General features: G+C 43.4%; 1 protein-coding gene across 1 annotated transcript in view; it reads right to left on the bottom strand.

Moving 5' to 3' along the window:
- Positions 1-19871, bottom strand: part of LOC124805597 (myrosinase 1-like) — a 303345-nt gene extending 283474 nt beyond the window's left edge. Inside the window, exon 1 of the mRNA XM_047266163.1 lies at positions 19736-19871. Coding sequence (XP_047122119.1) covers positions 19736-19871 — 136 coding nt within the window. The remainder of the gene's footprint in view (positions 1-19735) is intronic.
- Positions 19872-25128: the final 5257 nt, after the last annotated feature.

The raw sequence follows: 25128 nt of genomic DNA, 5'->3' as shown, positions 1-25128 counted from the left end.
GGGGACATCTGAAGGAGAACATGGACTCTACTCTCTCGACGAATGTGGAAGAAATGGTAGCGCATGTTCATGTTGCTCTTGTTATTGTGGACGCAGCTTTGCTGCGAAGGGTCCAGAGCTGTATGATGTGGCGCGTTGCGCAATGTTTGGACGTGCAGGGAGGTTGCTTTGAGCATCTGTTGTCCTGTGGCCAACGTATTCTGTTTTGAAGTTATGCGGTCATTAATATGGACATTATTATTGTCACTGGTTGCTAATGTGCGACACCTAAGCGCTCATATTACATGTAGTACATCTGACAAATAGCTTTTGTATTATTGTACTGTGCTATCATCTTAAGCATCTCGAAACTGATATTGCTTTTGTAGATATTCTGTCCTATGACAGGTCATTTGTTTCAACTGCCTATTTCTTATTCGTCTAACCATGTATTTGTTATGTTCCGTATTACAAGATGTTGCAAATTTAGGATACGTGTGACCTAAGAAACGGTGTATATTACAGTATGAAATGTCAGAAATAAATTATCAAAAAAAAAAAAATGTGCCCCCATCCAGAATAGAACCCTCGACCTCCTGGATGCTAACCCAAAAACTCTAGCCACTGCACCAACTGAACAGCACGAGTGATGTGTGTCTACAGAGGTAGTTTCCGTACATGTGGTAACAGTGGTGCCAGATTGGCACTCTTAAACGACCTTTTTCTGCCGGATGTACTCCCCAGACGAAATTTTGTGACAGACATTTTTTTTAGTGTGGGGAGTAGTGCTGCGAAGCCCTAGTACGCGAATTTCGCTTCTCCCTTATATATACGCCACGTAGTCCCACATCCACAAGACCTGTGTACACAGTCACAGACGGTGCAGTATGGCACAAAGAAGACGCCTACGACTGTCTGCGGTGAAGGCTCTAGGAAGAATGGAACCAGGACAGTCGCAAACTGACGTGGACCGATGGCTTTATATGAATCGATCTGTTGTTTCTCGGATGTGGCGACACTTTATACAGACCAAACCTGTATCCCAAAGATCAGGGCACAGGCAGCAGAGGAAACAGGAAACAGAGGACCTTTATTTGGCTGTAGTGGCACGACGTTACCGCCTTAGTACTACATGGCAACTAGCATCTGACCTCGCAACATTCACTGGACGAGTTATATCGAGACTATACATGGCTCTGTTTAGAAGAATAGTTCGATGTAGTCATAGGGTCAAGCTGCATATGTCTGCTTTCATGGACCGCAGCTAATTCACTGCTAAATGGAGCATGTAGCTGTGACCCTGCTGTTAAATACACTACCGGCCATTGAAATTGCTACACTACGATGATGACGTGCTACAGACGCGAAATTTAACCGACAAGGAAGAAGATGCTGCAATATGCAAATGTGTTCAGATGTGTGAAGTTCTATGGGACTCAACTGCTAAGGTCATCAGTCTGTAAGCTTACACACTATTTAACCTAAATTATCCTAAGGACAAACACACACGCCCACGCCCGAGGGAGGACTCAAACCTCCGCCCGGACCAGCCGGATATGCAAATGATTAGCTTTTCAGAGCATTCACACAAGGTTGGCGCCGGTGGCGACACCTACAACGTGCTGACATGAGGAAAGTTTCCAACCGATTTCTCATACACAAACAGTAGTTGACCGGCGTTGCCTGTTGTTGTGATGCCTCGTGTAAGGAGGAGAAATGCGTACCATCACGTTTCAGACTTTGGTAAAGGTCGGATTGTAGCCTATCGCGATTGCGGTTTATCGTATCGCGACGTTGCTGCTCGCGTTGGTCGAGATCCAATGACTGTTAGCAGAATATGGAATTGGTGGGTTCAGGATGGTAATACGGAATGCCGTGCTGGATCCCAACGGCCTCGTATCACTAGCAGCCGAGATGACAGGCATCTTATCCGCGTGGCTGTAACGTATCGTGCAGCCACGTCTCGATCCCTGAGTCAACAGATGTGGACGTTTGCAAGACAACAACCATCTGCACGAACAGTTCGACGACGATTCCAGTAGCATGGACTATCAGCTCGGAGACCATGGCTGCAGTTACCCCTGACACTACATCACAGACAGGAACGCTTGCGATGGTGTACTCAACGACGAACCTGGGTGCACGAATGGCAAAACGTAATTTTTTCGGGTGAATCCAGGTTCTGTTTACAGCATCATGATGGTCGCATCCGTGTTTGGCGACATCGCAGTGAACGCACATTGGAAGCGTGTATTCGTCATCGCCATACTGGCGTATCACCCAGTGTGATGGTATGGGGTGCCATTGGTTACACGTCTCGGTCACCTCTTGTTCGCATTGACGGCACTTTAAACAGTGGACGTTACATTTCAGATGTGTTAATACCCGTGGCTCTACTCTTCATTTGATCCCTGCGAAACCCTACATTTCAGCAGGATAATGCACGACCGCATGTTGCAGGTCCTGTACGGGCCTTTCTGGGTACAGAAAATGTTTGACCGCTGCCCTGGGCAGCACATTCTCCAGATCTCTCACCAATTGAAAGCGTCTGGTCAATGGTGGCCGAGCAACTGGCTCGTCACAATACGCCAGTCACTACTCTTGATGAACTGTGGTATCGTGTTGAAGCTGCATGGGCAGCTGTACCTGTACACCCCATCCAAGCTCTGTTTGACTCAATGCCCAGGAGTATCAATGCCGTTATTACGGCCGGAGGTGGTTGTTCTGGGTACTGATTTTTCAGGATCTATGCACCCAAATTGCGTGAAAATGTAACCACATGTCGGTTCTAGTATAATATATTTGTCCCATGAATACCCGTTTATCAACTGCATTTCTTCTTGGTGTAGCAATTTCAATGGCCAGTAGTGTATACAGATATTTCTGTAATACAACAGAAAAAGTTAGTACTACTCTGGAACACAGACCCTTCAGGAGTTGAAGTATGGTAGCGGTCGTTCACTGCCCAGAATCAAACACCTCCATGATCGGATACCACTCGTTGCCACTGGCAGGTCTGCCTCCTTCCAAAACTCACGTAAAAGTACCAAGAATCGCTCCCTTGAGCTCTTTCTTGAAAAAGTCCAAGATTTCACTTGACTCCCATAGTGTTCTGCTACTATCTGCTTTTCCATTGGCTGAAAGCCAACCCCACCAAAAATACATCATTCTTCATCTCTACAGAAGTATTTTGATTCAATTTGACCACTTCCTGAACTAAACTAATATATTACCACAATACTTAAATAAATAAATGTTATAAACATTCGGTCACACTCAGACCTTTCACAGTACATACAAACAAAGGTTTGTCTGTAAATAAATAAGCCAGTATTCTTGCACAAGTGCATTCACGATAAATGGTAACAGATTATCGTTAAATATGGTTTAAACACTTATTTAAGCCCGCTTGTCAGAAGCGTTTGTGGCACTTTTTTACAAAGTTGGTGACAGCTACCTCATGTGATTGTCTACTTCTTGGCTTACCACGATTTTGTACTATCAGTCGTAATTAGTGGAAAAATAGTATACTGTTCATTAAATAAATACGCAAATACAACAAAATATGAGGTATTCATGCTGTATTCATTTGCTGTGTAACTGTAGAGGATACAAGGCTCTAAGAAACATTTGCACAATAAAAAGATATAAAAGAACACAATAAATCAGGAAATAAAATAGATACAGACACACAGCTTTCCGAGATATCTACAGTGCAATATGCTATCATCTGAGATATCATATGCTGAAGTCACATGAAGCATTTAAAAGTTGTTGATTAAGAGGTTCATAGTGAAAATATTTATTCACTATGAAATATTAACTGCTGTAGTTTTAAAGATACTGGAAATATTGTTGTGCCATTGGATATACCTCATTTTTCTGAGATTGCAGATGTATTCAGATTTCTTTTAATACTTTACTGTGAATTATTATAGATTCTCAAAGAACTGTAAGAGGTCATCTTTCAACTTGTATGACACTCCACCTAGCATTGTCTGCGCTCTTAAGTAACCGACCGTCGTCAAAATTTCCCATACTTGGATTGATCCACATCTGGCCCTTTGCTGACGCCCTTGCAGCTTGCTCACATGCAGGAGCTAAAGTGTTTTCTGCCCTGGACCATACAGCTTCTCAAACAAATTCACATTACGTCGTAAAAATTCTAGGTGACCAATTAGCACGCCTACAAACACCATCATCAGACTTTGACTGTCGTCACAAGGAAGTCACAATTTTACAAACACTATCGGAAAGCGCGTTAGTCGCTAGATTTAGGCACAAAAACGTAGTAAATATTGTCTTCGACAATTAGGTGGTAATGCAGTTTAAAAGATAATAAGCTGAACAATAAATAATTATAAAGGGAGCAAACAGGAAAAGATAACCACTAAACCCAAAAACTGTGCCTAGGTAACAGCTGACCTTAATAAACAAACCAAATGAAATAAAATAAGTATTTGACAAGACTACTTCAAGATTTATTAAAGATAGAAAGTGATACAGATACCAATTTACTCAGTTCTTTATCTTACTGCGATTGCCTAGGAAAACCATGTATTCGGTTGTTACAATTGTTAATTGTTTCTTTTAATTGGTTTCTGCGTCACTTCCCATGTTTAAGACCTCTTGAAGCAATCTTATCTACTATTAACTATATTTCATTTTATTTGGTTTGTTTGTTAATGTCAACTGTTATCTATGCACAGTTTTCAAGTTTAGTTTTTATATTCTTCCTGTTTCTTCCCTTCACATTTATTTAATATTCAACTTTTTACTTTTTAAATTGTATTACCACCACACTGTCAAAGATGACATTTACTGTGTGTTTTGCCTCAAGCTAGAAGAAACATATTTTCCAATGTTGTTTATAAACATTGTAACTTTTAGGTGACGGCACTCAGTTAAAGTCTTATTACGGCCTTGTAAACTGAAAACTGGCTTAGCCAATAAATTAACCTTTAGAACATAAGGAATATAGAACTTTACATTCAAAGATGTTACTGATGATGTTCACATATCAGTTAATCAAACCGTCAATTTTTTCCAAATTTTTGAGTATGTGAAGTTTTGGAATAAACTGCTGAATTTCGACCAGGAACAAGATCAAACGCAAGTTGCGCAGGACTCGCTAGATGAAGTCAACAACGATTCAAAATTCCTGACACGTGGCATGAAACATGTTTTCACAAATATGTCGTTGGACTAAAGAAAACTCAATCGCTCCAGTATATAATTCCCAAAAACATGGTTTCATAGATATTTCGCTGGAAATATCAATAAGATTATATCGTTCCTGTATGTAACGCCCCAAGACAGTGCCAGTCTTGCAGTTTTTTCAGTACCTCAAATATAAAGTAACGTAGTCAGATTTATCCTATGCATTTTGAATGAAGTTCACTTTAGTAAAAGAAAATCGGTGCTTATAGAGTTAATAAACAACTACTGTAATCACCGGGACACGAAAGGGCAAAGAGAAATGTGAAGGTGCTGGTACGTCTTCCTGACAATTACTCTGAAACTTGGTGTGTGGTCGCGCGTGCTGGTCGTAGAAACGAATTCAGCCGCTGTACTCGACGTTAGTAGATTTGGTTGGTTCAAATGGCTCTGAGCACTATGGGACTTAACATCTGTGGTCATCAGTCCCCTAGAACTTAGAACTACTTAAACCTAACTAACCTAAGGACGTCACACACATCCATGCCCGAGGCAGGATTCGAACCTGCGACCGTAGCAGTCGCGCGGTTCCGGACTGAGCGCCTGAACCGCTAGACCACCGCGGTCGGCGTTAGTAGATTTGATCCGCAAGATTGCGGCCACGAGCATTTCATGAGGCACAAGTTAACGGTGTGTGACTTTATGGTAAGCCGGACACTCATGGGCTGTAGTGAGAGGAGGAAAAAACGGTAACAACAGTTCATGCTACTCCACATTACTGAGTTGTCGCAAAACTCGGAAATGGAGCAGTTCCAAAGTATTGTTGCCACCAACCAACTTTTCCATAGCATTATGACCTTCCATGACGCCAGCATTACGAGACTGTAAGAGTAACGTCTAGAGTGATCAGTAATTTAAACGGCAAATCCCAGTGACTCGTTCGAAAACAGTAACCTTTCTATAACATAGTATTTTGTATTAGTGAAGATTGTGTGTGGTAGACTGTACAACTGATCTACGTCATTGCTACCTGTAATAGGTTGCTGACCGATATGTCCATTGGCATTACCGAGTACAGAATTATATCAAACTTTGTTCCTTTGAAATTTCTAAGAGTAAACCTAAATTAACTAACACCAGTTTGCTTAGTAATAGTCCATCAGCATAGTATGCTTTTATAAGGGAGAAAAATGGTTCATAGCGAACTACACACGTCAAAAAAAAGTTATCCATCACTCCGGTTCCCAGAACTCCTGAAGACAGACGTTGACGGTGGATATTGTATCACAGACACAGCCCCTTTCACTGTTCAGAGATGCCACTAAACCCGCCCAAAGATGGAAACAACCATGCATGAACAGCGCCTATTACACGGAAAGGGTCCGACAGCCAATCAGTCCCAGTCATTCCACCGGGATGGAGATACACAGATCGTGTTGCCTGTAATTCAACCACGCCCAGACGGTCAATACCGCGATTCGTTCGGTCCGCATTGTTACTTTGTGCCAGGAAGGGCTCTCAACAAGGGAAGTTTCCAGGCGCCTCGGACTGAACCAAAGCGATGTTGTTCGGACATGGAGGAGATGCAGAGAGACAGGAACAGTCGATGACATGCCTCGCTCAGGCCACCCAAGGGCTACTACTGCAGTGGATGACCGCTACCTACGGATTATGACTCGGAGGGACCCTGACACCAACGCCACCATGTTGAATAATGCTTTTCGTGAAGCCACAGGACGTCGTGTTACGACTCAAACTGTGAGCAGTAGGCTGCATGATGCGCAACTTCACTCCCGATGTCCATGGCGAGGTCCACCTCTGCAACCATGGCACCATGCAACGCGGTACAGATGGGCCCAGCAACATGCCGAATGGACCACTCAGGATTGGCATCACGTTCTCTTCACCGATGAATGGCGCATATGCCTTCAACCAGACAATAGTCGGAGACGTGTTTGAAGGCACCCCGGTCAGGCCGAACGCCTTAGACACACTGTCGAGCGAGTGTAGCGAGGTGGAGGTTCCCAGCTGTTTTGGGGTGGCATTATGTGGGGCCGACGTACACCGCTAGTGATCATGGAAGGCGCTGTAACGGCAGTAAGATACGTGAATGCCATCCTCCGACCGATAGTGCAACTAAATCGGCAGTATACTGGCGAGGCATTCGTCTTCATGGACGACAATTCGCGCCCCCATCGTGCACATCTTGTGAATGACTTCCTTCAGGAGAACGACGTCTGTCGAATAGAGTGGCCAGCATGTTCTCCAGACATGAATCTTATCGGACATGCCTGGAATAGATTGAAAGGGGCTTTTTATGGATGACGTGACCCACGAACCACTGTGAAGGGTCTACCCCGAATCACCGTGAGGAGTGGGACAATCTGGACCAACAGTGTCTTGATGAACTTGCGGGTAGTATGCCACGACGAATACAGGCATGCACCAAAGCAAGAGGACGTGCTACTGGGTATTAGAGGTACTGGTGCGTACAGCAATCTAGGCCACCACCTCAGAAGGTCTCGCTGTATGGTGGTAGAGCATGCAATGTGTGATTTTCATGAGCAATATGTTGATCTCTATTACAATTTTGTGTACAGGTTCCGGAACTCTCAGAACCGAGGTGATGCAAAACTTCTTTCATGTGTGTATTAAGTGAATAAGAATGTGGAACATCAATACTGTGTACTCAAGTTTTTAACATGTCGATTTTCCACTAACAACCGACGGAATATTCCGTAAATAGTACTTTTTCATTGGAAAATAACTGTTTTGAATAAGTAATGGAACACAGGTTGGTTTAATTCGGAATCCCAATTCACCATATTATTCCTCACTCTTTTGGCTACAAAATCCTATTTTTCAACTTATCTCCGTTCAATGCGACGGCCTTACGCCACCTTACCTCGTATGGTACAACCCTACTAGTCGATGTCGGAGCCAACGTCTTGCTGCATCAATAACCTCCATCACCCTTCATTGGGTCGAACAGATGGAAATCGGAAGATGCGAGTCCAGCCTGTAGGGCGCATGAGGAAGGACAGCCCAATGAAGTTTTTTCAACTCTTCTCGTGTGCTCATACTTGTGTGAGACCTTGCGTTATCATGGAGGAGGAGGTGCTCGTTTGCAATTTTTGTGGCAACGAACAAGCTGATGTCGTTTCACGAGGGGATCAATACAGCGTCGCTCGTTCCACCATGAGGGAGGGCTTCAAACAGAATAGCCCCTTCAGAGTCCCAGGAGGCCGCGGCCGTGACTTCACGGGTTGAGAGCGCGGATTTGAACCTTTTATTTGCAGGAGAGGTGGTGTGGCGCTACTCCATGGATTGGTAATTTGTCTCCGGTTTCGAGGTTTCAACGCCTGTGACGATGCTCAACAAAAAACTGTCGTGATCAACCTCCTAAAGCGCAAGCAATTCCGCACAGACGGTCCTTCGTTGTTCTTTATGATCTGTTAGGCGGCGAAGAACCCAGCGGGGGCATACTTTTGAGTACCCCAACTGGTGGATGAGTGTGTCAGCACTACCAACAGGCCGGCCGAAGTGACCGTGCGGTTCTAGGCGCTGCAGTCTGGAGCCGAGCGACCGCTACGGTCGCAGGTTCAAATCCTGCCTCGGGCATGAATGTGTGTGATGTCCTCAGGTTAGTTAGGTTTAATTAGTTCTAAGGTCTAGACGACTGATGACCTCAGAAGTTAAGTCGCATAGTGCTCAGAGCCATTTTTGAACTACCAACAGAGACGTCCAGTTGAGCAACGAAGTTTTCCAATATTACGTGAGTCACAGCTGCGTACGGCCGGCCGGCACATGGGAGATCGGACAAGTTTGAGCGACCTTGTTGCGACGATGACAGCCGCCTCGTCTAGCGGCTCGTCATGATTTTGTTCACTGCCAGGTCTCTGTAGACACTTTTCAAACAACTCTCTGCTTAGAACGCACCTGCGTTACAGACGCTGTTTTGAAGGCTACGTATAGCGCTGCCACCGTTCGGAACTTCATGAAGCAATAGGGGCTGATGCGGGACTATTCGGCGACGTCTCAGAACAAATTCCGCATTTTTGAACCGAAACTGGCCGAGAGGAAAAAAATGTGTTTCATTACTTATTGAACGCCCCTCATTTTTAAATTGAAGACTTGTACTAAACAAGAGAGATACTATAGACGACTGGGTGGCTGGTCTCTATGGAGATTGGTGGAAACGGGTCGGCAGAGATCAGGGGGCCAGTGAGTCACAACGCTGGGCATTGTAGCAGTGGAGCGCTGAATGGATGCCTCGTAGTCGTCCGAAGTATTGTCATGAAAACATAATTTTTTAAACATTCGTGTATTGTCCATCAACTACAACATTTGTATAGGAGAGACCCATGTCCCCTGAACGTAAGTGGTAGACGGCTTGCAAAGAGGTGCGGCTATCAGCAAGTGGTGCTGCGGCGTGCAGCTTCGTAAGGCCGTGGAATGATGAAGGCAGCAGAATGACAAGGACGCTGACCACAGCAGCGGGCGGAGGCGCGCAGTGCAGACTAGAGGCTGTGCAGTTGTACAGGACGGGGCATGCTGAGGCGGACAGAAGAACGCCGTGGATCCAGCGTAGATCAGGTGGTTCACAGCAGCATCTGAGTCTCCACACACGAGCATAGGCGGGCAGTAACCCGTTTGCCCGCCCAAGGAAAGTCGGATGAATGACTATACTACCCAGGGCTCGTACTGTAGCCCACAAGATGGCCCGCCGCTTGTCTCGGCGAGAGCAACAGGCCCGCAGCCAGCAGCGGCAAAGTCCGCAGGTGGAGACTAGGGATGGCTGTTATTGCTTAAACAACCGGTTTTCGATTTTTTCCACTGCAGTTTGTCTGCATTGTTAAACCCGCTCAAAACAACCGGTTTCTGAAATAACAGATTTTCGGCTTTTATTCCTATTATTTCCTGTAATAATTGTACAAATTGAAAGAATATTGAAATATTTTGACTCTCTCAGGTTCAAGATACACAGTAACAAAATATTAAGTTAAACAGGCAAATAAAAGAAAACTTAGCCCGTCCGCCATTTGCTGTTTTTCTCGAAAAGTGATAAGTCCTTGAATACTACAAAAAAATCAGCTGTATTTTCTCTTTTTTGAGTCATCAATCTTCTGATTGATCTGATGCGGTCCGCCAAGAAAGCCTCTCCTATGCCAACCTATTCATTTCAGCACTTGTAACCTGTGCCTTATATTATTTGCTGGACATATTCGAATATCTGTCTTCCCCTACAGTTTTTGCCCTCTACAGCTCCTCCTAGTACCATGGAAGTCATTCCCCGAAGTCTTAAGATTCCATCATCCTGTCTCTTCTCCTTGTCAACGTTTTCCAGATATTCCTTTCCTCTCCGATTCTGCACAGAACCTCCTCATTCCTTACCTTACCAGTCCACCTAATTTCCAACAATCTTCTGTACGACCACATCTCAAATGCTTCGATTCTCTTCTATTCTGGTTTTCTCACAGTCCAAGTTTCACTATCGTACAATGCTGCGCTCCAAACTTACATTCTGAAAAATTTCTTACTCAAAGGCCCATGTTCGATACTAGTAAACTCCTCTTGGCCAGGAAGGCCCTTTTTGCCAGTGCTAGTCTGCATTTGATGTCCTCCTTGCTCCATCCGTCGTTGATTATTTTGCTGCCTAGGTAGTAGAATTCCTTAACATCATCTACTTCGTGTCCATCAATTCTGATGTTAAGTTTCGCGTTGTTCTCACTTCTGCTGCTCCTCATTACTTTCGTCTTTCTTCGATTTACTCTCAATCCCTGATCTCTACCCCTTAGAATGTTCATTCCATTCAACAGATCATATAATACTTCTTCACTTTCGCTCAGGATAGCAATGTGTCATCAGCGAATCGTATCACTTATATCCTTTCACCTCAAATTTTAATTCCACTCCTGTACCTTTGTTTTATTTCCATCATTGCTTCCTCGACGCACAGATGGAACAGTAGGGGCGAAAGACTACATCCCTTTCTTACACCCTTTTTATCCCAAGCACTTCTTTCTTGGTCGACCACTTTTATTATTCACACTTTGTTCCTGTACATATTATATATTACCCGTCTCTTCCTGTAGCTTACCCTACTTTTCTCAGAATTTCGAACACCTTCATCATTTTACATTGCCGAACGCTTTTTCCAGGCCGACAAATCCTATGTACGTGTCTTGATTTTTCTTTAGTTTTGCTTCCTTTATCAATCGCAACGTTGGAATTGCCTCTCTGGTGCCCTTACCTTTCCTAAAGCCAAACTGATCGTCATCTAACACATCCTCAATTTTCTTTTTCATTCTTCTGTTTATTTTTCTTGTCAGCAACTTTGATTCTTGAGCTGTTAAGTTGAGTGTGCGATAATTCTAGCACTTGACAGCTCTCCCATCTTCGGAACTTTGTGGATGATATTCTTCCTAAAGTCAGATGGTATGTCGGCAGACTCATACATTCTACACACCAAGGTAAATAGTCGTTTTGTTGCCACTTGCCCCCTCCCCCCTCCCCCCCCCCCCCCCCCCAATGATTTCAGATATTCAGATGGAATGATACCTATCCCTTTTGCCTTATTTGATCTAAAGTCCTCCAAAGCTCTCTTAAATTCTGATTCGAATACTGGATTCCATATCTTCTAATCTACTCCTGTTTCTTCTCCCATCACACCAGATAAATTTTCTCCCTCATAGAGGCCTTCAATTTACTCTTTCCATCTATCCGCTCTCTCCTCTGCATTTAACAGTGGAATTCCCATTGAACTCTTAATGTTAACACCCTTTCTTTTAATTTCACCAAAGGTTGGTACGACTTTCTTAACTACTGTGTCAATCCTTGCAACAATAATTTCTTTTCGATTTCTTCAGATTTTACATGTAGCCATTTCGTCTTAGCTTCCCTGCACTTACTGTTTATTTCATTCGTCAACAACTTTTATTTCTGTATTCCTGAACTTCCCTAAACATTTTTTTACTTCCTTCTTTCATCGATCAGCTGAAGTATTTCCTCTGTTACCTATGGTTTCTTCGCAGTTAGCTTTCTTTGTACTGACGGTTTTCTCCCCAACTTCTGTGACTGTCCTTTTAGAGATGTCCATTCGTTTTCAACTGTACTTCCTACTGAGTTACTCTTTATTACCACCCTGCTTCTTCTTCTTCTTTTGCTTGTGCCTTAGTCCTGCAGTGTTCACAAGGTCGGCATTGGTACAATCGGATTTGCAAGGTTGATTGAGAGGGGTGGCGAAATGCCCTTCCCGCCCCCACCCCATACCCCCCAGGAGAGAATAAGTGTACCCCAGCTGTCTGCATCTAGTGTAAACCATGAAACAGTGTGAACGTGTTTCAGATGTCTGCTAGTCGTGTAACTGAGGCGGGATGTGGGGGACCAGCCCGGCATTCACCTAGTGGAATGTGGAAAAACCCCTAAAAACCACATCCAGGCTGGCCAGCACAGGCCCTCGTCGTAAATCCGCCGGGCGAATTCGATCCGGGGCCGGCGCACCTACCCGAGTCCAGGAAGCAGAGCATTAGCGCTCTCGGCTAACCTGGCGGGTTCTTTATTACCACCGGTGGGCTAGGAAATGCTGGCGCGGTAGCTCAGAGTGTACAGTACGAGGTTAAACTGCCCTCTATAATTAAAAAACTGACCGAATGGATCAACGATGACATTGAACGAGTATCACAGGACGCCCGTCTGGAATAAATGCAACGAACATTAACGAACAAAATGAGAAAAAAAAGGGGGTACCGTCTTTGATTACTAATCAAAACGTCCTCGGTCCCCACCACTTAAATTTTGATTATTAATCCGGCATAAGAAGTCATCCTCCTTCTGTCAGCCGATCAACGGCTTTGTCAAAGAGGATGGAGGAGTCTACAGATGTTCAGGACACTCTTTTGCCCTTGGGGTGGGAGACTGCTCCTCAAGGCGGAAGAATCAGCAATGGTCAACAGCATGGGGATGCAAAAGGCAATAGAAACCACTGCATTGAAGACACATAACGTGTATCCATAGGACATGTGGCCTGTAATTGAAAAAGTGTCATGATGGTCATAACTTTCTTATATATCTAGCATTTTAAAAGTATCTGTACTTTATGTCAGTGTCGTGTCCCTAATTTAACGTACCATGACGCACTGTATTACGATATGCGTTCACACGGCCGCTTGATGATGCTTCATCTTCGAGATTTTCAATAATACTTGCGCTGAATTTGCTATTACTGATCTGGATTTTCTTGGCGGTAACGTCAATGCTTTCGCATGTATTTCCTTGGTGTGGATGTTGCAGAAAATACAGCGCACGTAATAGCTTCTTTGTTCACTTTGTTTAGAGAGTAAGCAACTCCGTAGCTAACTTTTAATGTTAAGCGTATTATAATTATACAGTAACTAAGAAAGTGCTTGTTTTTTACATTATGTTTGTTATATTATCATTTGATGGCTACTATTCATTCCGTTGTAAACTTTAGTAATGTATAACAGTTACAGAGTACTGCTCCATTTCGAGCAGTGAGCAGTTATAAAATTGGTCGTAGCTTCGATTCTCATAAATATGGTCACCTTTCGTTATCTCGAATAACAAGCTTCGTCTACTCTCGTATCCAGACTGCCTCCTTAATAATGTTATCCAAGCAACCCTTAGCAGACCACATGGAGGGCCCGTTACCGAAATCGAACTTGTGCCTTTCCGTTAAGCTGTGCTCGGCCGCTGCAGACTTATTTTCTTGCCCGCGCCTTACTTTGCGTATGTTTGATGACGTTTGCTTACCGATGGAGCTGGACCTCCTAAAAACGACTTTTGGTTCCAGCAGCTATAGGAATAAAGAAATTACGGAGGCACTGGGGCCACACAGACGCAATGACAAGAACGAAGAAAAAGCAGTTTAAGAAAACATAAGATTACGTTCCGTCCATACGTTGGTGCAGCTTCCGCAAGATTTGGGCGAGTTCTGTCTAAATGCAGATTTCCACACGCAAACAAAGTGACCTCATTTGACCGCCACTGGAGTGGCGTCACCGAAGTTGCCACTTGCCTTTGGAAGACCCAAATCCCTGTTCACCACATGAGTGAGGGCACTTCCAGTCATGTCACAAAAATATGTTTGTTAGCCACTTTTCTTCCCCCGCCACCGGCTACAGTTAGAAGCAAAACAGCAGCCACCATCATGATTTCACTGCTTGCGAAGCGAACATAAGTATTTAGTGGTTTTCGTTTTTATACCTGTATATTACGGAAATATGCAGCTTCAGTGATAACACCGCATTTAAAACTCTCCAAAATGCGTCATTTTTACTATGGTTTTTTTCTGCTACAGTGAAAGAAAATGCATCTTCGTTTCTAACTTCATGATCACACAATAGTTAATTTACATGGCAAAAGTGCCATAGATATGATACGTGAATTGGGATTGAGATCATTAAAACAAATGCGTTTTTCGTTGCTGCAGGAATACTTCACAAAATATCAAACACCAGCATTCTGCTCCGAATGCAAAACCATTTCGTTGGCGCCCACCTACATAGGAAGAAACGATCCTTATAATAAAATAAATCAAAGCCTGCATGGAAAGATTTAATTGTTCGTTTTCCCGTGAGCTGTTCAAGAATGGATTGGTACAAAAATAGCTTGAAGGTGGTTCGATGAACCCTCTGCCAGGCACTTAACTGTGAATTGCAGAGTAATCATATTATATATATATATATATATATATATATATATGTTTCTGTTATATGATGCATGGATAAGATTTGTTTCTTTGTGTGTGTGTGTGTGGAGGGGGGGGGGGGGGGAGGGGAGCAAGTACTATTCAGTAATTACTCGTAAGTGATTTTTATTTTCATAGCAGCTCCCATAATTCTACAAATCATAAATACACATGAAGTATATTAGGATTCTAGTATTGGCAGCTTCAATGCTCTTAAACACTTGCTCACTGGATTTGGAAAGGAAGTAAGAAGGAAACTGGTGGCAGTATAATTTCAGACTGAGTGTTGCTATTAATTCAGGACATCAACTATGACATCAACTATGTTGCAGTGTCTTTTCGTTCACTTGCATGATGCATAACTCCAAAATTCGGTATAGAATAACTCTAATACTTCATCTTATTTAATTGTTGTGCAGTGCAAAAGTGAAAATATTAGCTTTCAAATGAGACTTCAGACTATTGTCAGTATCATCTGATATCATACAGAAAGTTAACATAGCAGTTTTAAGGGCGTGGTATAAATATTGGAGAGATGTCAAGTATAATTTACTTTTGCTATCAGAAAGTGGTTCAACAATGAATTTTGTTTATAAGTGGTACTTCGTTTGCACAAGAGTCACTTCTGTACGAGACCCACTTACAAATCCTACATTTATGCTTTTTCTTCTTCTTGTTAGATTCTTAACTGAATTCTAATATCATAAAGTAAATGACAATACCAATGTCTGTCCGAATAATCTCAGCTGAGGATCTAAAAAAACCGTGAAACTAGAATTTTGAAAGGGGCATGTTGAAATAGCAGCAAACGTAGGCCCTGCCGTATCAGCCGTCATACCATTTGCTGTGGCGTCACTTTACTTGCATATGGAAACCTGGCTTAACAAATGTAATAGAATCTGTTTCTATCAACTGCAAAATTAAGGAGCCTTCTGGAGAGAGTTAAATATGATCTCGTAACTGCGTTCATCTGGAATCTATCACATTTCTTGCGAATGGGGAACATCTTCATTGGACAAAGGCAGAGCAATGTCTCCTTACTATGCACTAAACATATACGCAATGTAAGATTCGTATAGAAAAACAGATCTGCGTTGGCCCAGCACAGCTTAACGGAAAAGCTCATCTTTGTTTTCGAAGAGACAGTTTTCATCTTCTCAGTTAATGGTTCTGGGACAACTTTATTAAGGAATGTCGAATCCTGGTAATCGAGATAAAGGTGTTGCCCTCAGCGTAGCTCGGCTATCAGGCTTTGAAGCAGCAATATGGGAGAGGCGCCAGTCTGCATCAAGTGCGGTAGCGATTGACGGAGGACGCTAATTACCAGCTACGTCAACAATCCACCTGAACGCTGTTAAAACACTGTAGAGCGCAGATACATGTATAAGGAGATGGCCTATGATGCACTGGAACTTTGCCAGAATATGCAAAGGGACCTCGCGTTCACACCATCAATTTATGTGGCACGAAACCCGTGAAGATTTTATTGGAATGATACGTCGCGAAAACCTTCATAGACATATCCCTAAATTGTTTTCGTCAAGATGCCCGTTACAATCTCTCGAGGCTTCAACATTTATTTGCATTACATACTGTATATCATGGACAGTAACAGTCGTTTCCATTCGCCTGACTTTCTCAGGACGCTACTATCCCTTTCAATGACGTCTCTCAACTGAGAGTGACGTAATGGATTCTGCTTTGTAGGTTGCCTTCGGTCCAACTTTATCGCCAGCTGTCTGGAAGTAAATAAATACGATATGTGTCAACATGAGCTACGCCGTCTGCAGTCAGATTACACGAAAGAAAACAGCAAACTGAATTCCCACAATCGTAAGTTATTTGCAAAATCCATGATGGTAACCTGTTCATCTCCTCCTTTAATCTCATTCGTCTCGTACGGATTACTACCCAGTCGAAGTCTTAATCTGACGTCACTTCCACCTCAGTATTGGTGTTTATGAACTGTGAGATCGCCACGATGAAGACTCAGTGAGACAGGTGATTGAAATTGTAGTATTTACACATGTTTTTTGAAAAAAGGAGAATGGTGATACGCGTACTGTGAACTTCTGTTTATTTCAGATACAACCAAATTTTTATGACACTCATAACAGGTTTCGCCCATCTTCAGATGCTATGTTCGGCATCTGGTGAACGAAAAAGCATCCATTACACTCGTTGTCAAACTTTTCAAGTGAAACTTATCAGTCAATATTACCGTAGTTTGTTAGCTCTACAGGAACTTATAATCGATGAGTGGTTTCAGGTGGATGTGGCATACCAGATGAAAATTGTACACTCTCTTCCTTACCGAATTGAACCCATTACCAAGTCTAGGGGAGCTAATAGCGGTATGGAAATGGAAATCAGCGTTTGAGACAAGTCACATTACTTGGTAATCCACGAAAAGTCATCGAGGGAAACAAAAGTGATATTTGGTGTTCCGCAAGGAAATTATGTATGCTACCTGCTGTCCCTACTCTATATAAATGATTTAGGAGACAATCTCAGCAGACGTCTTAGATTTTGCAGATGATGCTGTCATTTCCTGTCTAGTAAAGTCATCAGAATATCCTAACCAATTGCGAAACGCCTTAGGTAAGATATCTGTATGGAGCGAAAAATGTTGGTTCTAAATAATAGACATTTGAAGCCATCCACACGAGAACTAAAAGGAATCCGTTAAATTTCGGTTACACGATAAATAACATAAATCTAAAGGCTGTGAATTCAACTAAATACTTAGTGATTACAATTGCTAACTACTTCAATTGGAACGATTACATCGTAAATGTTGTAGAAAATTTTAAGGGGAAGGCGAACGAAAGACTGCGTTTTATTGGCGAAACACTTACAAGCTGCAGAATCTATTAAATATGGAAGACAGTCATGTAGACAAAAGCCTTATCTACACTACTGGCTATTAAAATTGCGACACCAAGAAGAAATGCAGATGATAAACGGGTATTCATTGGACAAATATATTATACTAGAACTGACATGTGATTACATTTTCACGCAATTTGGGCGCACTCATCCTGAGAAATCAGCCTTGATACGCCTGGGCATTGAGTCAAATAGAGCTTGGATGGCGTGTACAGGTACAGCTACCCTTGCAGCATCAACACGATACCACAGTTCATCAAGAGTAGAGATTGGCGTATTGTGACGAGCCATTTGCTAAGCCACCATTGACCAGACGTTTTCAATTGGTGAGAGATCTGGAGAATGTGCTGCCCAGGGCAGCAGTCGAGCATTTTCTGTATCCAGAAAGGCCCGTACAGGACCTGCAACATGCGGTCGTGCATTATCCTGCTGAAATGTAGGGTTTCGCAGGGATCAAATGAAGGGTAGAGCCACGGGTATTAACACATCTGAAATGTAACGTCCACTGTTTAAAGTGCCGTCAATGCGAACAAGAGGTAACCGAGACGTGTAACCAATGGCACCCCATACCATCACACCGGGTGATACGCCAGTATGGCGATGACGAATACACGCTTCCAATGTGCGTTCACCGCGATGTCGCCAAACACGGATGCGACCATCATGATGCTGTAAACAGAACCTGGATTCATCCGAATAAATGACGTTTTGCCATTCGTGTACCCAGGTTCGTCGTTGAGTACACCATCGCAAGCGTTCCTGTCTGTGATGCAGTGTCAGGGGTAACTGCAGCCATGGTCTCCGAGCTGATAGTCCATGCTGCTGCAAACGTCGTCGAACTGTTCGTGCAGATGGTTGTTGTCTTGCAAACGTCCCCATCTGTTGACTCAGGGATCGAGACGTGGCTGCACAGTCCGTTCAGCCATGCGGATAAGATGCCTGTCATCTCGACTGCTAGTGATACGAGGTCGTTGGGATCCAGCACGGCGTTCCGTATTACCCTCCTGAACCCACCGATTCCATATTCTGCTAACAGTCATTGGATCTCGACCAACGCGAGCAGCAACGTCGTGATACGATAAACCGCTATCACAATAGGCTACAATCCGAACTTTATCAAAGTCTGAAACGTGATGGTACACATTTCTCCTCCTTACACGAGGCATCACAACAACGTTTCCCCAGGCAACGCCGGTCAACTGCTGTTTGTGTATGAGAAACCATTTGGAAACTTTCCTCATGTCAGCACATTGTAGGTGTCGCCACCGGCGCCAACCTTGTGTGAATGCTCTGAAAAGCTAATCATTTGCGTATCACAGCATATTCTTCCTGTCGGTTAAATTGCGCGTCTGTAGCACGTCATCTTCGTGGTGTAGCAATTTTAATGGCCAGTAGTGTACTAAAGACACTGCCTACACTACGTTTCTCCGTCCTCTTCTGGAGTATTGCTGCTCGGTTCGAGTTCCTTTCCAGATGGGATTGAATGAGGACACGGAAGAATTTCAAAGAAGGGCAGCTCGTTTTGTATTATCGAGAAACAGGGGAGAGAACGCCGCAGACATGATACGCAAATTAGGATGGCAATCATTAAAACAAAGGCGTTTTTCGTAACGACGAGATCTTCTGACAGAATTTCAATCACCAACTTCCTCCTTCCAACGCGAAAATACTTTGTTGACGCCAATCTACATAGGATTCATGATCATCGTAATAAAATAAGAGAAATTAAAGCTCTCACAGAAAGATTTAAATGTTTGTTTTTTTCGCACGCTATTCGAAAGTTGAACGGTTACTGTTCGAGTAGCTCAATGGCCCCTGCCCTTGGAGAAAAAATTATATTGTCACCGGAAATCAAATGTAGAACCTCTGCATTAGTATCCAGTGACATCGCCCCGCTTGCTTATGTACGTGATAAAAACAACTGAGAACCGTACCCTCCCCTACCTCCCACCTGCGGCCCGCACTCCCTCCCCACCCCAAACAGGATGTGGGGGGACTCACCGTCAGCGTCCCAGGCGCCCTCTATCTGATAGGCGGCGGTGGAGACGGCGAACAGGAAGTCATCGGGGAAGCTGGCGTTCTGCGCAGACGCGGCTGTGGCGCAGCTGCCAACCACCAGCAGGAGCAGCGGCAGCATGTCGGCGTCGACTCTGGGAACTTGCGAGGACCGGCGCCATTCTCTTTTTATATGCCGTCCACTCAATTTATCGGGACAACAGCCTCCCGCGGAGTAATCTCACACCATCTCAGCTCTGAGATTATTAGTGGAGCACCAGCAGAAGACTGATTCGTCATTCTCTGTGTCTAAGCCAATATTTAACCCTAACTGAAGCTTAACGAAACCGTTTTGGTGTACTATTTTTGGATAATCGATTAAACTGTTTCAATGACGGTATTTCATTCACATGCTAGATTTCGGGACTATACAGTTTTATGTTCAGACGTCTCTGGGGCAGTCCAGCTAGCCTGAAACACTAAAGTACATAAAGCATTCCAATTGAAAAATTTTTAGGGCTACCGCAAGCATAAAATTTGCAGGTTCTTGTGTGCACACTATATGAAAGTCGAACATAGAGTAAACCAAGTTTTCCTTTTCGTTGGGCAAGCGTGCGTTAAGTCTCCACGTAGTGGGTGCACACAAGAACGGGTGTGTTTCATGCTGACAGTAGCACTACTGATTTTCGATGTTCTTACGTTTCGTACCATTTCATGTGTATCACTGTTTCGGTTGAGCTGGACTGCCAAAAATACGTCTAAAAGTGAAATTCTGTAATTTCGAAATTGACCATGTGAATTAGTAACCACAGATAAAACAGCTGAATGTTATAATGAAATACTGTTGCGCGTAAAAATATGGAATTTCAATCTTTGACCGCTATTTTTTTTATTTTCAGTGACCGGTTTCAGGCTGTCATAATAAATGGTTCAAATGGCTCTGAGCACTATGGGACTTAACTACTGTGGTCATCAGTCCCCTAGAACTTAGAACTACTTAAATCTAACTAACCTAAGGGCATCACAAACACCCATGCCCGAGGCAGGATTCGAACCTGCGACCGCAGCGGTCGCGCTGTTCCAGACTGTAGCGCCTATAACCGCTCGGCCACGCAGGCCGGCGCTGTTATAATAGCGAACCAATAGTTCTGTACTGACTGGTTACTCTGAAACTGCAATATATGATCTGAAGACGGGCTGCTAGCCTGAAACCGGTTACTGAAAATAAAAAAAATACCGATCAAAGACTGAAATGCCATATTTTTATTCAAAGAACGAACGCAGCTATCCCAATAAGACAATCATGTACAGTTTTGACAGTTGAACGTGCTTGAGTTTCAATCCATAACGATGAACCACTCCCAAAAATAGCTGAGGTGCAATTCCTCTGTTCTTTGCAGTCGTACGCTACACAGCTGCATGTGTGAGTTAAAATTTTGTGCAGAACCAAAACCTGAACACTGATATACCCCGTCACTTCAAAAAGATCGTGACTGGATTAATAAAAAATTGAGAAACGTTAAGACGACGGTTTTAATGCTTCATGTGTCTCACATAGTCTACTCAAATTGAGTACAACGCACAGATCGTTCATACAATCACGTGAAACGGGCAGAAAGGCCTTCTTCAGGATGTTGTTCCACTCGTGCGTCACACTGGCTTGAACATAGGTTATGTCGTTAAAGCGCTGACGCGTCGTGTAAATTCCTGCACTGCGTCGCTTTGCGGTAGGTTCGTATCGAGAACACGAAGACCCAACACCAGTGATGATTTTTTCCAGAAAGGAATTCTCCTGGGTTAAGCATTTCATTCAAGTCGTGGCAGGCGTCTATGCCTCGTTGTTTCTGTTCGGAAGTCAAGATTTTCAGGACAAACTTTGAACACTTTTCTCTTTTGCAAAACATTCTAGGTAATGTCTTGAACAATTGATTTAGTGCTGTTGCTCCGTTACGATTTGTGAAACAATAACGTTGACACATCATTGCTACACTGCCTGCTCACAACTGATTGGTCGAATGTACATCTATTCTTTACATTTGTTAGTTCAAGTTGCAAGCGTAGTTATTGCGCTGACGTGGCAAATTCGCCAGGATTAAAATCAGTCTTGTACTTTATAGACAGACGGTTCAAATGGCTCTGAGCACTATGGGACTCAACTGCTGAGGTCATTAGTCCCCTAGAACTTAGAACTAGTTAAACCTAACTAACCTAAGGACATCACACACATCCATGCCCGAGGCAGGATTCGAACCTGCGACCGTAGCGGTTGCGCTGTTCCAGACTGCAGCGCCAGAACCGCGCGGCCACTTCGGCCGGCTCATAGACAGACGGTGTACGACCTTAGCGGACAGTTGTCATATATAATCAACGAAACTAGTTCATTATAAGCAATTCCCACCAGTTATGTAAATTTATCCTTGTAGATGAGCCGCACAGAATATTAACACGCGAACGTTCAGTTAACAGTTTGTCAGTCGAGTAGCATGGTTGTTCCGCACCATCTTTTCGACAAGTTGCCTGCTCTTATCCTCAGGCGAAGTAACAGGTTCCTGTAGCAATAGCACTATCGGACTTCGGACTGCGTTTCTCTACCGAAACAACACGGAAGGACAAATTGTGCTACTGGAAATGCGTGACTTGGCCGGTGATGGGGGACCGTGATTGTAAGGGGTCCGGACGTTGATACCTGGTGTCGAGTGGCAGTGTCATCCGCTGCCTGCAACACTATCAGCCGGAACCCGGCACTTTATCCGAAGATGACGAGTAGAAAAGTAATCGAAACGTTGCTTCATAACGACTCTGTTACTCGGTTGACAAAACGAGAGAATTTCGCGTCATTCACCGAGGAAACCATAGTTTTCTCAAATTTATCAACTCCCACTTGACCAAGAAATATATTCTGACCCGTATATATTGAAGCATACTCCACCCGGCATTTAATTCATGCGTGTACAAGCAACAGATGGCAGCCTGAAAGTGGTAAGAAATTTAACAGCAACCCAGAGAAGACCCCTTTGAAAGTTTGTTCTAACTACAGTTGTTTGCACTGAGATCTGCCTTGTGATTGCAAGTCAAAGCGAGCGGTAGTGGGTAGTGCTGACACGTATGACAAATTATGCCGCCTGAGTTTCGCGCGGGGGTCCCAGAGTATTTAAGTAGCAACATGTGCGTCACAGAATGTTGTGCGCAAGGTAATCAGCGTACAGATGTGAAGAGTCGCGATAGGATGATAACTCGAGTGTTTTGTTTGTACGGACGGTAATATTATCGGACTCGTCTATCGCTGCTAGTATCAGCAACAGTATTTTAGCAAGTTATCTGGATTATTCACGATTTTACATAGCGAAGAATCATTTTAGTTGAATCAAACTGAACCTCTGTTGAAAAGTTTACAAGACTGAAGTTTTCCGGAATCGTACGGCCAACAATTTTCTAAGTAGCGATTAAATATCTAAGCCGTCACGTACTAAAACTTACAAGGCAAAGAGTTCTTCAAGCAATTTTGGTTTTTCTTTAAGTAAATGGTCTTTCTTCCAGCAAGTTTCATATGTTTTCCTTGTGTATCCCCATAAGACGTGCTTACTATCTTGGGGGAAATCATTTTCCTGCATAGACTGTTTTATTTTGAAGGAATCACTTGTTTCACGATTCAACTTTTTGCTAACCGGCAGACACCGGCGGAGGTTCGAGTCCTGCCTCGGACATGGGAGTGTGTGTTTGCCCTTAGGATAATTTAGGATAAGTAGTGTGTAAGCTTAGGGACTGATGACCTTAGCAGTTAAGTCCCATAAGATTTCGCACACTTTTTTTTTTAATTGAACGTCCTTGGTCGTTTTCAAGTTACCTCTGTTACTTGCATCACAGTACAAAAATTGTAACCATCAGACATGCCACACACCTGTTCGGAGGGAGCAACATGTCACAGTGTCCTTAATAACGATTTCTCACAACCACTGTAATTAAGGGCGCAACTGGACAACTGGAGGAGGCAGCATTATATGGTGGATGGAGAGCCGTCGACAGATGTAGTTGTAATCCCGGTTGTACGACACAGAAGTATATTGGGTGATTTGCTGTTTATTAATGATACTTTGTAGAATATTAATAGTAACCTCAGACTTTCCGCTTATGATGCACCTATCTACAACGAAGTACAACCTGAACAAAGCTGTACAAATATTCAGTCATACTTTGACAGGATTTCAAAATCGTGGGGAGATTCGCAACTTGCTTTAAATGTCATAAATGTGAAATGGTGCACTTCACAAAACGAAAAAATGTAGTATCCTACGATTATAACATCACTGAGACACAGCTGGAATCGGCCATCTCATACAAATACCTGGGTACAAAGCGTAGTAGGGACATGAAATGTAGAGATCACTTAGGTCCCGTCGAGGGTAAGGCACGTAGCAGCGTTCAGTCTATCGATATAATACTAGGGAAATGCAATCACTCTGCAAAGGAGATCGTTTAAAAATCACTCTTGGGACCCATCCTAGAATACCGCTCAAGTGCGTGGGACCTGTACCAAATAGGACTACCAGGGGATGTCGATCGTATGCTGAGGAGGGCAATACGAATGGTTACAGGTTTGTCTGACCCGCGGGAGAGTGTCACAGAGACGTTGAAAGAACGGAACTGGCAGGATCTTGAAGGTAGAAGGAAACTATCTCGAGAAAGTCTACTAGCAAAGTTACAAGAACTGACTTTAAATGGCGTCTCTAGGAAAATACTGCAAACTCGTACATATCGCTCCCATAGGGATCGTGAGGACAAGCTTAGATTAATTACTACACGCACAGAGTTACTTAAACAATCATTCTTCCCGCGCTCTGAACGTGAATGGAACGACAAAAAGCCCTCATGACTGATACTTACCCTCTACCATGTACTCCACAGTATTTCGCTGGGTGAGAAAGTTTTGCCCGTAGCTACCACGTTCGTGAGAAATGGTTATTAAGGACACTGTCACATGTCGCTACCTCCACTCAGACGTGTGAAATATATGATACTACATGGGTTGTCTCGGAAACAGAGAAACACAAAAATTTCGAGAAAAATACGATCATTTCTCTACGCACTCTAGCTTGGTACGCTTTCCCAGGGATGTTCAGTAGTTTCGATACCATGTTTATAGCAAAATAGCCATCAACTGCATGTTCGCACCAGTTTATTTTTGGCAAATCATTTATCACCAAGTTTGGAAACAGAAAATAATCAAAAGGGACTAAATCTGGCGAACAGCGTGTACGAGGAAGCAATACGATCTTTAACTTCTTCATTTTGGCCGTGACGATAACAGATGTGTCAATTGGTCCACTGTCGCGATGAAACAAATTTTCTTTGTCGTTAAATGAGGCCGTTTCTATTTCATTTCATCACTCAAACGTTGCAGT

Source organism: Schistocerca piceifrons, chromosome 7 (genome assembly GCF_021461385.2).
Source record: "Schistocerca piceifrons isolate TAMUIC-IGC-003096 chromosome 7, iqSchPice1.1, whole genome shotgun sequence".
Lineage (NCBI taxonomy): Eukaryota > Metazoa > Arthropoda > Insecta > Orthoptera > Acrididae > Schistocerca > Schistocerca piceifrons.
This window is presented reverse-complemented; position numbering and strand designations above follow the sequence as displayed.